This window comes from Petromyzon marinus, chromosome 3 (genome assembly GCF_048934315.1).
Source record: "Petromyzon marinus isolate PM22_M1 ecotype Great Lakes invasive population chromosome 3, UKy_Petmar_22M1.pri1.0, whole genome shotgun sequence".
Classification (NCBI taxonomy): domain Eukaryota; kingdom Metazoa; phylum Chordata; class Hyperoartia; order Petromyzontiformes; family Petromyzontidae; genus Petromyzon; species Petromyzon marinus.
In genome coordinates, this window is record NC_133669.1 from 19,371,973 (window position 1) to 19,385,498 (window position 13,526).

At 51.6% G+C, this 13,526-nt stretch overlaps 1 protein-coding gene across 2 annotated transcripts; it reads left to right on the top strand.

The window, feature by feature from the left end:
- The first annotated feature begins 337 nt into the window (after nucleotides 1-337).
- On the top strand, nucleotides 338-13,019 carry TAB1 (TGF-beta activated kinase 1 (MAP3K7) binding protein 1). Of its 2 annotated transcripts, XM_032978021.2 has the most exons (12): nucleotides 338-540; nucleotides 576-629; nucleotides 2,484-2,620; nucleotides 2,959-3,109; nucleotides 3,736-3,822; nucleotides 4,347-4,485; nucleotides 5,315-5,431; nucleotides 6,226-6,337; nucleotides 7,167-7,311; nucleotides 7,638-7,926; nucleotides 8,301-8,586; nucleotides 10,502-13,019. In XM_032978021.2, the coding sequence occupies exons 2-12, from the start codon at nucleotides 591-593 to the stop codon at nucleotides 10,725-10,727; spliced, it is 1,728 nt and encodes a 575-aa protein (XP_032833912.1). In that variant the 5' UTR covers nucleotides 338-540; nucleotides 576-590; the 3' UTR covers nucleotides 10,728-13,019. The 2 variants fall into 2 exon arrangements, with proteins under 2 accessions (XP_032833912.1, XP_075908352.1); XM_076052237.1 differs by having other exon boundaries at nucleotides 338-629.
- The last annotated feature ends 507 nt before the right edge of the window (nucleotides 13,020-13,526 follow it).

Here is a 13,526-nt window from a genome sequence, read left to right on the forward strand (position 1 = left end):
TTACGTGACTGTCGAAAGACCTTAATAATATGTAGCTATTTGGTGTTTAAACATCTTAACGCAACTGCTGTTCTATTGCCAGAAAAGGCTAAAACCTACTTATATTTTTAAAACCCCGATATATTGATTGACGTTCTTACACCTGTCGAACGATCGAGAGGCAAATGGGGAGGCTGCGGCAAGGGTGCAGAGCCACCGATCTAAAACAAACTCCCAATAACGAATCGATAGCGGTAATGGATTACCGTTGCGTTCCGTCGCGAACAAATCGATTACCGACACGGCGAATCGATAGCGGTAACGGAATCGCCGCGTGACCTCACAATTCGGGTCTCCGGCTACTTCCGCTTTCCGGTTCGCCGCGGTCCCTTCAGCCTGCCGCCGCCGCCACCACCCCACACAGCGACAGTGCAAGTTGCGGGGGGGGGGGTCCCTTATTATGAAGGGGGTCCCTTAAACCGGGGTGGGGGGCACCTTTACGCGCACACCCCCCCCGCCCGAACAAAAGTGACGTTGCGTTGTTGGTGGGGCAGGGTGAAGGTGCCCTACTGCGTTGTTGACGGGGCAGGGTGAAGGTGCTCCACTTCGTCATGGCGTTGGCACGGGACCGGCCACGGCAAGGCTCGCAGGTCGGTGTGAGAGGCGGGCGGGCTCGTGTTATGTTGTTTGTTGTTGTTTATCGTTTGTTGTTGTTTATCGTTTGTTGTTAAATTTGGGGGGGTCACAGTTCCCATGGTTGCTGTTGGCGCATTGTCTTTTTTTGGTAGCTTTATTTTGGTTTCTGGTTGTGGGTGTAATCGTTTTCTTGGCCATGTAGAGTCGTATTTTGGCTTTGTCGCCGGTTGCACCCGACTTACGAGCCGCGTGGCTCACAGGGCTATGCCTAATAAATTAAACTTGAAACTAAAGTTGAAACTTGGTCTAACGTGAGGTAACTGCCCCCCCCACCAAGACCCCCGTGTCCCCCATGAGAGTGGAGCCGCGGGACCCCCCCCCCCCTGTTAGAAAGCAGGCCCCCCGGTTGGAGCTAGCCAAGGGGGTGGTCACGGGGGGTTGGGGGGGCACGTTACGGAGCAAGCCGTCTGTGCTACGGTTAGTGGCGGTGCTCACAGCGATCCGCGTTTATCTTTGCTCCTGGGCATCTCCAATGCGTCTGTGATTGCCCCCCCCCCGTCACTGCCAAATCCGCCGTCAGCCGATCCGTGTGTGGTGCTGCGTGTGGACGTGGTGGAGTGGTGGGGGGGGGGGGCGCTTGGTGAAGCAAGAGACGACACTTATGCCATCCTGCGGTGGATTTTACAGCGGTGTTGAATGGGACAAGGAACTGAGACCACCTCCCCCCCCCCACCACCACCACGATAATTGTTGTGCGGTTCGATTCCTGACCACGACCCTTGACTTTGCTCGAATTGATAACCCCAAAGCTCCTCTCTTTGACCCCATTTATTTTGTTACTCCAGCGGTTCGACTAGCACAGTCCCAAAGTTGCCCGAAACTCCCGAGCGGCCAGCGATGAACACCACTGTTGATGTAATCGATAAGAATGTATCGGTTTCTCGAAATGAGCAGAGTTGTACGAACTTGGCGGAAAGGAAACGATGGGAGGTAGTTACACATTCAAGCGGTGCGAGGGAATTGGCCGAAAGAGTTGTGTGTGTGACCTGCAGCGCGGTGAGTCGATGTATGTTCAACTTCTTTCGCACCGTACGTAGCCGACCGTGTAGTATGGAGGTAGTGTATAGGTGAATGTGTACACTATACATTGGGGCTGAGGGACGGATATTCGTTATTCATTCTTTGAATGAATGAAGAATAAATCATTCGACATTATTCCATAGCTGTCAACCAATACGGTTTAGCCCGTATTCTTGTACATGGAAATTTAGTTTTTAGGTCCATACGGTGAACAGCCGTTTCAATACAGGCACAGTTTTTATTGTCTATTTTTTGTGTTTCTTCCTTGTGATGGGACTTTGTAGGATGGACGTTGAGATTTATAATGGTACGGGGTGAACCAATAAGGTCTGAATTGGTCTGTAATTAGGTAGGGCACTGATAAGGGGTTGACAGGTATGGAGAACTGAAAGCCCTCTCTTGTGGCAAGCAGACCTCAACATTGGCACTTAGCTCCTGAACACGTTGCCATCGTACACAAGAAGAGCATAGTGGATGGGTGTGTTGTTGTGACCTGCATTGTGGTGATTGAATATAGGTGTGGATGAGACGAAACGGTGGTAGACAAAGTTCCTCAGCATTGATGGAGAAATCTCTGCGGGAAAGTTCACCGGAACAGTATCCATGTTGTAGTAGTAGTTTCGATAGAAGAGGGATTAGGAGGCGACTGAACAGGATTATAAGCGTGGGAATTCCAAAGTGCAGCAGTGCGAGATAAGACACAGAGAGGGTGAAGCAACTCCTGGCCTTAGCCTTAAACTTTTTTCAAACTTGACTATTTTACCTTAATTGTGACCCCCCCCCCGCAGGGCCCGGAGCACAGCTGGACTGATGACCTCCCGGCATGCCACCTCTCTGGAGTCGGGGTCATTCCCAACCGCGTGTACGGGGCCGACGGCACTGCGAGGGAGACGCATCCTTACCAGGACTGCAACCTTCGGCTCAGGTCCGTTGTGGGGGCTGCAACAGCGATTGTGACACTCGCAGCAGAGGTTGACACCAGCGTCAGAAGCAGCAATAGTTGCACGAGCTATAGTGGCACTTGGAGCAGTAGTATTGGCTGCAGCAGTATTAGTACCAGCAGTGGCTGTCTCAAAGGTTATGGATACCAACAGAAGCGGGAGTATCAACATTGACACCAGTCGTGGCAGCAGCAGCAGTAACATCGGTATAAGAAGCGGCACATGAATGTCACGTGTGTACCATGCCTCGTGTACCATGCCGTGTGTGCCGCTGCCGTATGTGCCGTGACACGCACGATGTCACGTGCGCTGTGTGTACCAGGAGCGAGGAGTGCTGTCTGTATGGCGTGTGCCGTGGCTTTGAGGGCGCCCGCGTCTCGGCATTTGTGTCTCAGCGACTGGCGGCCGAACTGCTGCTGGGACAGCTGAGTTCCAGCGACTCCGACTCCAAGGTGAAGACGGTGCTGCTGCAGGTGAGACAGTGCCACCGGCACTACCACCGCCACCGGCCTTGCCGAACCCAACCTGTCGGTACCATCGCCGCCACCGCAACCGCTATCTAACCCATCAGTACCACTGTCACTGCCGCCAGCGACAACCACCGCCACCAGTCACGACTGGAATTTTCACAACCAGTTTAGGGTCCTCAACAGAGACAAAGCACCATTCACTGCTCGGTTGAGAAGGGAAACATGGTGACACCAACCACAGCTCTTGCCACCACAAGCAATGGCACCAACTCCACCATTAACAAGTCCACCACAGCCATCATATCCACTACCCAATCGAATCCGCCGGTGCCGTCATCAGGACCACTATCCAGCCGCACCTGCCAGCAGAACCACCACCAACTCTTAAGACAAACACCACCCCCATCAAAACCACTACTACCGTCAGGCCCATTGCCACTACATCCACTGCCACCTCCCCACCTTCTCCAGCATCACCACTTTCAAGACTACAATCAACCCCACAACTTTCATCCAAACAAAACTCAGTTGACATCTCAAAATAATAATAACAGGCCGACAATCTCACCAGGGCAGCACTTTCTGTGAAACGAACATGTGTGCCCATGCGTGCCCATGCGTGCGTGCAGGCGTTCGATGTGGTCGAGCGGAGCTACTTTGAGTCGATTGACGACAGCCTGGCAGAGAGGGCTGACCTGCAGTCACGGCTGCCTGAGGTTTGTGACCTTTGATCTGTGACCTGCTCATGGGTGTTTAGGGTAGCCATATTCTCCTGCGCATGCATACGTGTCTTCGTACGCACACGTTTTCATACACACGTGTTTGCGTGTTCAACTGTGCTGCTGTGTAAACGTGCCCACGTGCATGTCTGTGAACACGTGTGTACATGTGCTTGTGTGTAAATATGCGTGTGCGTATATTTCTTTGCGCAAGTGCGTATATGTGTAAAATAAGCGGTTCAGTAGTTCCCGCACTACACTACAATCGCAGTGACCTGGATTTAAATCCCAGCCATGGCCAACATCAGTGGAAAATATCTAAACCGGTCCTGGACCTCCCCTAGGTCAAATAAAGCTTAAACGCATACATGATGCAGTATGTAACCATCACCACTGTGTTAACAAATTCGACCTGGCGTGATAATACCCACATGATCCCCCCTTTGTGTGTCGTGTCGGCTTTCATAGGTGCTCGCTAACTGCACTTGCCCCAACAGTCTTTGCTTTGTTTTTGCTTGCAGGGTCTCAGCTCTTTCCAGGTAGCGCAGCAGTACCCGCAGCTGGTGGAGCGGCTGGCGGCTGTGGAGCGCGAGGTGGCAGGGGGCGCCACGGCCGTGGTGGCGTTAATCCTCAACGGCAAGCTGTACATCGCCAACGTTGGTGCGTGCGCTGTGGTGGAAAAATAACTGGATCTTATAAAGCGGCCACAAAATAAGCTTCCGGGCCCTTACTAAATACAGCTGCACGTAGATGGACACTGGGAATTTCACATCACGGCAGGACGGTTGTGAGGAAATTTGTAACTTTGAAAGAGAGCAGAGCAGGAAAGTTCTTGAGGCGTTTTCAGGGAGAGAAAGTCACGGTGGGTGGGACACGCGTGCGAGATGGAAGAGGGCAGGTTATTGAGACGGGCACTGGAGTGGCCCCCTGAGCTTGGTGACCAAGGGGAACGTACTTACGTTAAAATTCTTTCGCACCGTACGTAGCCAACCGTGCTTATCGGAGGTGCGGGGGAAGACCTAAGGACGGCCCTTGGAGGGTGAGTCAATCGTATCACCAAAGGAAGACCTAAAGCCCGATGTTACTGATGATAAGCATATAAGCGCAGACCTCGAAGATCAGGGGCCCACCGTCTAAAAGATGCAAGATCTGGCATAAGCGAGGAAGTGATGGCGCTGTGACTTGTTTCTTGTTATTCTTAGTTCTTTCGGTAAAGTCACGTTGAAGGGAAACAACAAAATAATAAAATATATATATAAAACAATAAAAATTCTCACGACGTTTCGACCATAACACAAACGGTCGTCTTCAGGTGTGTGTGAAGACGACCGTTTGTGTTATGGTCGAAACGTCGTGAGAATTTTTATTGTTTTATATATATTTTATTATTTTGTTGTTTCCGTTCAACGTGACTTTACCGAAAGAACTAAGAATATGAATTACTGCAGTCACGAAAGCTTTAAATCAAAATTGTTTCTTGTTGTTTCAGGTACCAACCGGGCCCTGCTGTGCCGCTTGGCAGGAGATTCCACACTGCAAGTGACACAGCTGAGCATGGACCACCACGCGCAGAATGAGGCGGAGCTGCAACGGCTCGCCCAGCTCGGTGAAAACACAAACATTTTTCTCACGCGGTGGGCAGTGGTTGGACAGTTGAAGTCTCGCTGATGCATCAGCGAGACTTCAACTGTCCAACCACTGCGCCTGGGTTTATGCTCCCCATGACCCCTCTTCCTGTCAGTGCGCCGTAACCTGTCCACATGGTCTCATCAAAGTGCACCATTACAATGTGATTATTACACTTGTTTACCCAGGAACGCCTAGGTCCCCCATTTTAACGGCAAAGGGGCGACCTTTCCTTTGTGTTTCCACAATCAAGTCATTTGTGGTGTAAGTTTTCAAACTTGGAATATTTGGACCATGGCGCCAGCACGCAATGGCCTCCTCTTTCTATTGATGTCAGGTGATCTTTAACGCTTGCACAGTGAAGCAGACGGCACGGTTATTACACCTGCTGTGTTTATTAGGGTGACCTCTATGGATATCAGAACTGTGAACCTGAACTATGAACCTCTGCAACAAGCGGTGAACACACTTCCCTTGGGGCCATGTCACCGTGCCTTGCTTGGCACAAGTACGAGTGGCATTATGTTACTTAGTCGTCAGTTGTGGCTGTTGTGTGTTTGGCCGTGTGCAGGCGTATGCGTCAAAGTTAGTACATGTGTGTACGACCCCATGCACACTCAGCTGTGCACGTGCATGTTAAGTGTATGTAGTATGTACATGTGTGTAAACATCAGTGCTTCGGAAGACAAAGGCTAACGGCACTGGCCATAATGGTGTATAAGGCTGAACGAGATGGGGGCGGGGGGTGTTTGCGTGCGTGTGGATGTGCGTTAGGCCTGGATGTCGATCGTATCCGTCGCGAGGGGCGACTGGGACACCTAGACAGCGCGCGGTGCATCGGAGACTACAGGATCAAGCTCGGTTATAAGGACATCGAGGTGCTCAGGTGAGACGGCGACATCGACACCCCCGCAGACATCAACGGCATCCGTCCTCGGCGCACCGACGTCATTGCCAGTCAACTCGACACTGCCAACAGGGGCCATCGGCAATGAACGCCGATGAACAGACATCATCGACGTCAATACTAACATCAAAACCGAAACCATCAATAACATCAACACCAAGGTCAATGTTTACATGCCCTCGCAATCGACACTGATATTGAAAGCCATCAATTATCGACACATCGGCAATACCAAAAGAAAAATAAACCTCTTGTATGGCCTTTTCAGATTTTTTTGGAAAATGTTGTTAGCAAGCAGCAATGAAGCCAGGAATGAAACACAAGGGAGTGGGTGGCCAGCACTGTCGCCTTTGTCTCCCGAGTGGCGATGTTTACACACTGTACTTGGTACTCATTTGAGGCTGAGTCGACCTCGGGGAGGCCTGAGACCAGTTCAAAAAATTGTTGCTGGTGTTGGCCGTGAGCGGGAATCGAACTCGGGTAGCCGGGTTCACAGCGCAGCACGCTAACCGCTACACTACCACTCCCACATCGTCAACACCACCAACGGTGACACCAGTGGCAACAACATTGACATCAACATCGGCAATACCACCGTCAACAACACACATATCAACATCAACGCTGACAGTATCACTAAAATCTTTAACACTTAGATCAATGCCACCGATATCACACAACGAACATCCTCGTCAACAAACGCTGACAGTGGCAGACACTGACACGCCACCATTTACCACAAACAACTACCACAATGTCCTCTGCCACCACCGACGTCACTCCCCACGCTCGCGGTTTTGTGCCTCAGCGCGGCAACATCGGAGCCGGTGACGGCAGAGCCCGAGATTCACGGCGGCACGTCGCTCGACGCCACCGTGGGCTTCCTGTTGCTCGTGTCGGATGGGCTGTATCGCGCGCTTGACGCCACGCTCGGCCCGGGCCACGCCAACCAGGTGCCTGGTCACTCAACTGCTCGCCCGCTTGCCCGCTCACCCACTCGCGGAACGTGTAAACGCACGTTCACTTGTGTACACGCTGGCATGCGCACTTGCTCGTACGTTTGTGCGTACGTGCTTGCTCTGGCACTCGTGTACGCACGGACAAACACGTGTGCTTGCTCGTACACTCGTGCACACACCAGCGATGAGCCACTGCCTCAATGCTCATTTGAGTAGGAAATCAATGACTTTGAACAAAAAAAAATGACACGCAGAAGCGAAATCCTTAATTGTCTCCGCTGTCGTGTTTATGCATCTCCCGCCCTTGCGTGCGTGTGCAGGAGCTGGCACTGATGGTGGCGCGTGAGCTGGGCGCGCGCAGCTCGGTGGATGCGGCGGCTCAGGCTGTGGTGAAGCGCGTGGCCCGGCTTCACCAGGAGGCGTGGGCGAGCCACGGGGAGCGAGCGCACGCTTGCGAGCATCACGACGACATGACTTTGCTCGTGCGCAACCTCGGCTTCCCGCTCGGCGGCGCTGGTGGGGCCAGCGCTGTCACCGGCGCTGCCGCGGCCACGGCACTGGGCACGGGGAGCCCTGGTGCTGGTGCTATGGTGAACCCACTGTCGCCAGGTACACAGTGCGGGCACATATATACGCACAGCGGAGCGGGAGCGTGTGTCTGTGCGTGAGGGCTAATGTTATGGAAAACGGTAGTGTATAGGTTAGTGCGCTATGAACCTGGCGACCTCAGTTTGATTCCCACTCATGACCAACACCAGTGACGATTATCTGAACCGGTCCTGGACCTCCGCTAGGTGAACTCGGCTTCAAATGACTACCTGGTGCTATGCGTAAACTTTGCCACTTGGGAGACAAAGGCGGCCGGGCATGGTGTTGGCCACCCACCCCCTCATGAGCCGTGTTGGCCATTCATAGGTGCTATTCGCGAATGGCACTTGCCCCTAAAAACGGGGGACCTTTGTCTTTTGTCTTTATGTGTGCAGGTACCCGCGTGTACCCGGTCTCCGTGCCGTACAGCAGCACCGCCCACGACGCCGCAGCCGCCACCGCCGCAGCCGCCGCTGCCGCCGCCGCTGCCGCGGCCACGGGCAAGACGAGCGTGACGCTGTCGCTCGTCATGCCATCGCAGGGGCAGCTCGTTAACGGGAGCGCTGGGGGCGCGGGGGGTCTGGCCGGCGGCGTTGTCGCAGGCGGAGCCTTGGCGGCAACCGATGGCAGCACCGAGGGCTCCGGCAGTGACGACCACACGCACGGCACGCTCACCAACAGGTTGCTGCTCGTGCGGAATGCCCGGCCGACGACTCTTGCCAGAGCGGTTTTAACGCTCGCCGCACTTGTTCTACTTTCACCGCACCTTGTCTTGGAGGACACCTGCTCAACAAAACACTTGCTTGACACTGTTACTGTGAAAAAAGATATTGCTGTATTGAAATTGTTGGTTACGTTCTTATTGTGTCAGTTTTGTGCTGTTCGTGTGCTTTTGTCTTTTTGTTTTCAGTTCTGTTTTCAATGTTGTGTTATTCTATTACTGTTATGCGTTTTTGCTGTGTTTGTGTTCTTGGTTGTGTTATCGTGTCGGTTTTGTGTTAGTATGTTATCTCTGTATTGTTATTCTCAGCTGTGTTATTGTGGGTTGTGTTTTTACTGTGTGTGTTTTGTGTTATTTGTTGGCTACGCCACACCTCCGAATAACATGATGGCTACGTACGATGCGAAAGAAGTTCAACATACGTACGTTTGCCAACACCTGTCAGTCGTGTACACTTACAAATACAGCTCACGTAATACCAACACCTTTCATGCCCAACACCTGTGAAACTAGTATTCGACGCACACCAACGTCCGTTCTACGCTCGGGTAATTTCGTCTGCTCTCGTACTTGAGCAATTTCGCATGGTGGTGATATGTTAACTACTTCACCTGGTATACAGGAGGTCGTGGGTTCGATCCTGACCCTGAAGCCTGTAAATTTGGAGTTTGCATGTTCTCTCCGGTGTCCCATGTATTTTTATCCCGAGTCCCCCAGTTTTTCACTCTACATTTAGAAACACGTGTTGAGAGTATTTGACTGATATAAATTTCCACGTAATACGTCACTTAGTTGAGCAATCAATTGCAGCCAGGCCACTTCTGAAAATGAGCTATATAGCTCAGTGGGCCTTACCTGGTAAAACAAAAATGATTTAGTGTTATAGTTTAGCTTATACGCTCAACACACCAATATCCATGGAACCTGTGAGTCGGAATCAAACTCGGATCACCAGGCTCGTAGCACGGTGCAGACGTCTACCACTATACCACTGCTCACCACGTACACACCTGAGCTCCCAGACTTGCTGCGAGCGTGAAAAATTCCACATTTCATTCCCCGGTAGCAGCGCAGATTAGCGATCGCGGCCGCAACGAACGTGGTAACGCGGGGCTGGGGGGGTGGGGGGAAATTGGGGAAGCGCCGCCTCTGTAAATGACTCGCGCTCTCGCCGCGCTGGAAGCACTGTTCACGGTTGTTTGCGTTAACACAACCGCGACGCTCACGCGCGGCGACTAGGCGTATGGGTTTAAAAACAATCACACGGATCTTTTCAGGTGTAGAGTAACAGCTCTGGAAGCAGGACCTATTGTGGCCTGAGCCTCTCGAGTTTAAAGCGGATGTCTGGCATGAAGCAAATGATTAAATAATGCGAATTTCAAGCTAATATTCACTTAGAAGACGTAATTAACACCGAATGCATGTCCGTGCCCTCCTGCGTGCATGGCCGTGCATCCTCGAGACCAGTCCTCTTTAAGGCGAGCTCTCCACCTTTGACCCTAAGGATGTGGCCTCAGGGGTGTGGCTTCAGCCTGAGGACCTCGAGGACTTGTTTCAAACCAGTCACCTACTTGTTCTTTCTCACAGAGACAACTTTCGTAACATGTCCAAACTGCGACTGATTGCTAAATTTAATTAATAAAAGTTAATTGTTTCCCACAACTAGATTCTGAGGTTCTCCGGCCCTTGACTGGCCTTTCCACTGGCCTCAGCCTCGTGGCGCCCGGCCTCGACCTCAACCCCGTGGGTCGAGGCCTTGAACCCACGACTGTTTCCCGTTCCCTCCCGTGCGTCTCACCGTTCACGACATCACCCTCCTCCGCCGCCGCCCTGCCTTCCCGTCCCCTCCCCCTTCTCCCCTGTGGCCTTCCCCAGCCCCCACACGACTCTGCGCTCGGGAGGCAGCACCACCCGCACGCGCAGCTCCAGCTCCAGCTCCGGGGGCGAGGGGACGCTCTTCCAGCGGCCGCGCGCCTCCCTCGCGGCGCCCCCGGACCTGGACGGCCGCGTGGAGCCCTACGTGGACTTCTCGAGCTTCTACCGTCTGTGGGGCGCTGAGCACGCGGACAGCGCCACCCCGCTCGCCACTCCCACCCCCTGAGAAACCTTTTCCCCACCACCCCCGCCATCCCCCCCCCTCACCCCACCCACCCTCGGCGGCGGGGTTAGGGCAGTTCAGAATCAGAATATTTATTTATATGGAGATGAATATCAGATGAGCCGTGAAGCTGTTTTCTCACAGTTGTCCAGTAGGTGGCAGGTGAGAACGTTACGGTAACAATACAAAAACACGACAGACGTGCAAAAGAATAGGAAAGGTAAACAAATCACTGAACAAAAATATACAAATATAACAAATTTGTATTTTACCATGTAAAGCCCACTGAGGTATTAGTTTTTTTTTTTCCCGAAGCGACCTGGTTATCACAAATTATAGTTGTTGGGGGGGGGCGGGGGGGTGGTGGAACACCCAGAGTATCACGGGTGAGCCCTAAAACCTTGGCGAGGTCCCCGGGGAAAGCTTAAGCCTGGCCTAGCAAGTCTGCCCCACATAGACCCCGACAGCGGTGACTTAAAGCTCCCGAGGGTTCCCTCTTTTGGTTTAGCACTTGCTTCATCGGCCTCAAAGGGATGGATGATAGGACTGATGTAAAAACTCAGCCGCGATTTAGACTCCCACTCTTCTGATGACAAGGTCAAAACACTGCTACGGACACGAGCAGTGCCAAGCAGGGCTGTCGGTGCCGCCAAAGTGAGTGGTAGTGGGGGTGGGGGGGGGCAAATCACCCGATTTCACCCCTCCCCCCGCCTGCCCCCGCAAAAAAAAACCGCATGGATACGAGGTCAGAAACCAATTGAGTTCGATTCTACAGTAAAACAGCTACAGGCACTCGTGAAGTTTAACCGCTCGAATGGTCTCGTGTGGTGGAGTCTGGTGTCGGCGCGCCCACCTCTTAAAAAATGCCTGGCCATCATGGAAGAGTAGGCCATGTACACTCGAGAGGGACACTTTTTAGCTCATAAAGGTCCTTCTTGCTAGCAGTAGTGTGAGCAAGCAATTGCAGGTCTGCGCCCTTTAGTAGTAAAGTAGTATGTCACAAACGTGAACATACTGTCGATACCTCTGTTTAAAAATTGGCATCTGGACGCTGCAGCCTAAGGGATGGGTAAAAATACAATCGCTTGTAACCTGGTAAAACTTAAGCCGTCGCGTGCTCTATTGCCTCGACTGTCGCTCCTCCATGCAGCAGAAGCTGATCCTCTTAAGTTAGAGCAGCGATGGTCAATACACCAAGCACTGTCTTCCTTTTCGGTGGATCTCAACGGGCTCTGCGATCCACCAGAAATCTATGACCTTCATTTACCACTCTATTGATGTAAGTACCAGCGCTATCTGTTGGTGTGAACTCTTTTTTTAACGTATGTTTTAGTTGTGGATTTTTATTTGCAATCAGCTGTCTGCTTGTGAGAGTGTTTTAATTTTGTCTTGAGATCCACAAAAAATATTTTTCGATCCACGTATTGGGACACTGCTGAGTTGGAGAATCATTTTTTTTACTATTAACACTTTCCCATTCTGATGACGTATGTGTAAGTCATCGGTTTTTCTTCCGATTCCATTCCGATTATGTATGTTTACCTCATCGGAACGAAATCCATGCCAATTGGAATCGAAAATATTTCGAACCGAATTGGAACTGATTTTGATTGGATCCGAATTGATTTCGAATGGAATCGGAAGTCAAAGTACTGCGGGAGGGCATGTGGCACAGTTTACCGCCAGCTATCATAGAGAGTGCGGTGGTGTCACTACAGTTCTCTGTGGCGAGCAGAGTACATTGTCTTTAAAAACAGCAGTGCGATGCCTCTAAATAAAATGTACCTCTTGCGCGTTTCGAGATTCAGCAGTGAACAGGACCCACCCTGCAACTTGCAGGCATCTTGGAACGGGAAAGGGTTGAGAAAAGTGGGCTGGGGCAGGACACGTCGCGAGATGCAAATATGGCAGATGGTAGAAAACTACGGACAAAGTGGCAGCCAAAGGGGAGAAACGTTCCTGAGAGGTCGACCACGTGCACTTGACACTTGAGAAGATGGAGCAATGAAATCGGCTCTTGTACAAATACTGGATGAATTGTTACAATTGTAGGCGATCATTAATGGTAGTGGCCTTTAACCAGCAGCCGATAGCTGATGCCTGATAAAGCTTTACAGCGTCCTCTCAACCCCCAACCACACCCCAACCCATTCTGCCCACCCCCCCCCCCCCCCTCTCAGCACTGAAATCCTTGCAAATGGTTTCATTTGCACCCCTGCTCCCCCAATTGTAACATCATAGCACCGCTTATGAACGGGCAATGTCTCAATAAACTGCCCAGTGTCTTTTACTGAACCTTATCGGAGTCCTTTATGATTTTTGTTTTGTCTCACAATGGAGATATGGAAAACCTTGTGAGATGTAATTTTTTTTAATACAGCTCGGCTTTGCAACTCCAGTTTTTCCAGCCACGTAATATTTGGCCGAAGCCGGAATGCGCCCGATCTAGTCAGATCTCCGAAGTTTATCAGGCTTCAGCCTGCGTAGTGCTTGCAACGGGCGCATCGCTGTTGCGTAAGCAGGCATTATCGGCTGCTGCGTGGCAACTTGGTAGGCAGTGCAGAAAAACCCATTTATGTGCAGCAAAATCCTTGCCCATCGCGATGGAGGTGACGTTCTTGAAAATAGCCACAATCGGCAAATCCGTGATCCTCAAAAAGGCAAATGGAAAAACGAGGGGTTTGGTTCACGGTCAACCACGAATAATGAACTATACCTCAATAATACATCATGGGTCCTCCTTTGCCAGTACCAAAATATGAGAATAGGTGTTCCCCTTTTTTGTGGCAACAAAACAGGTGT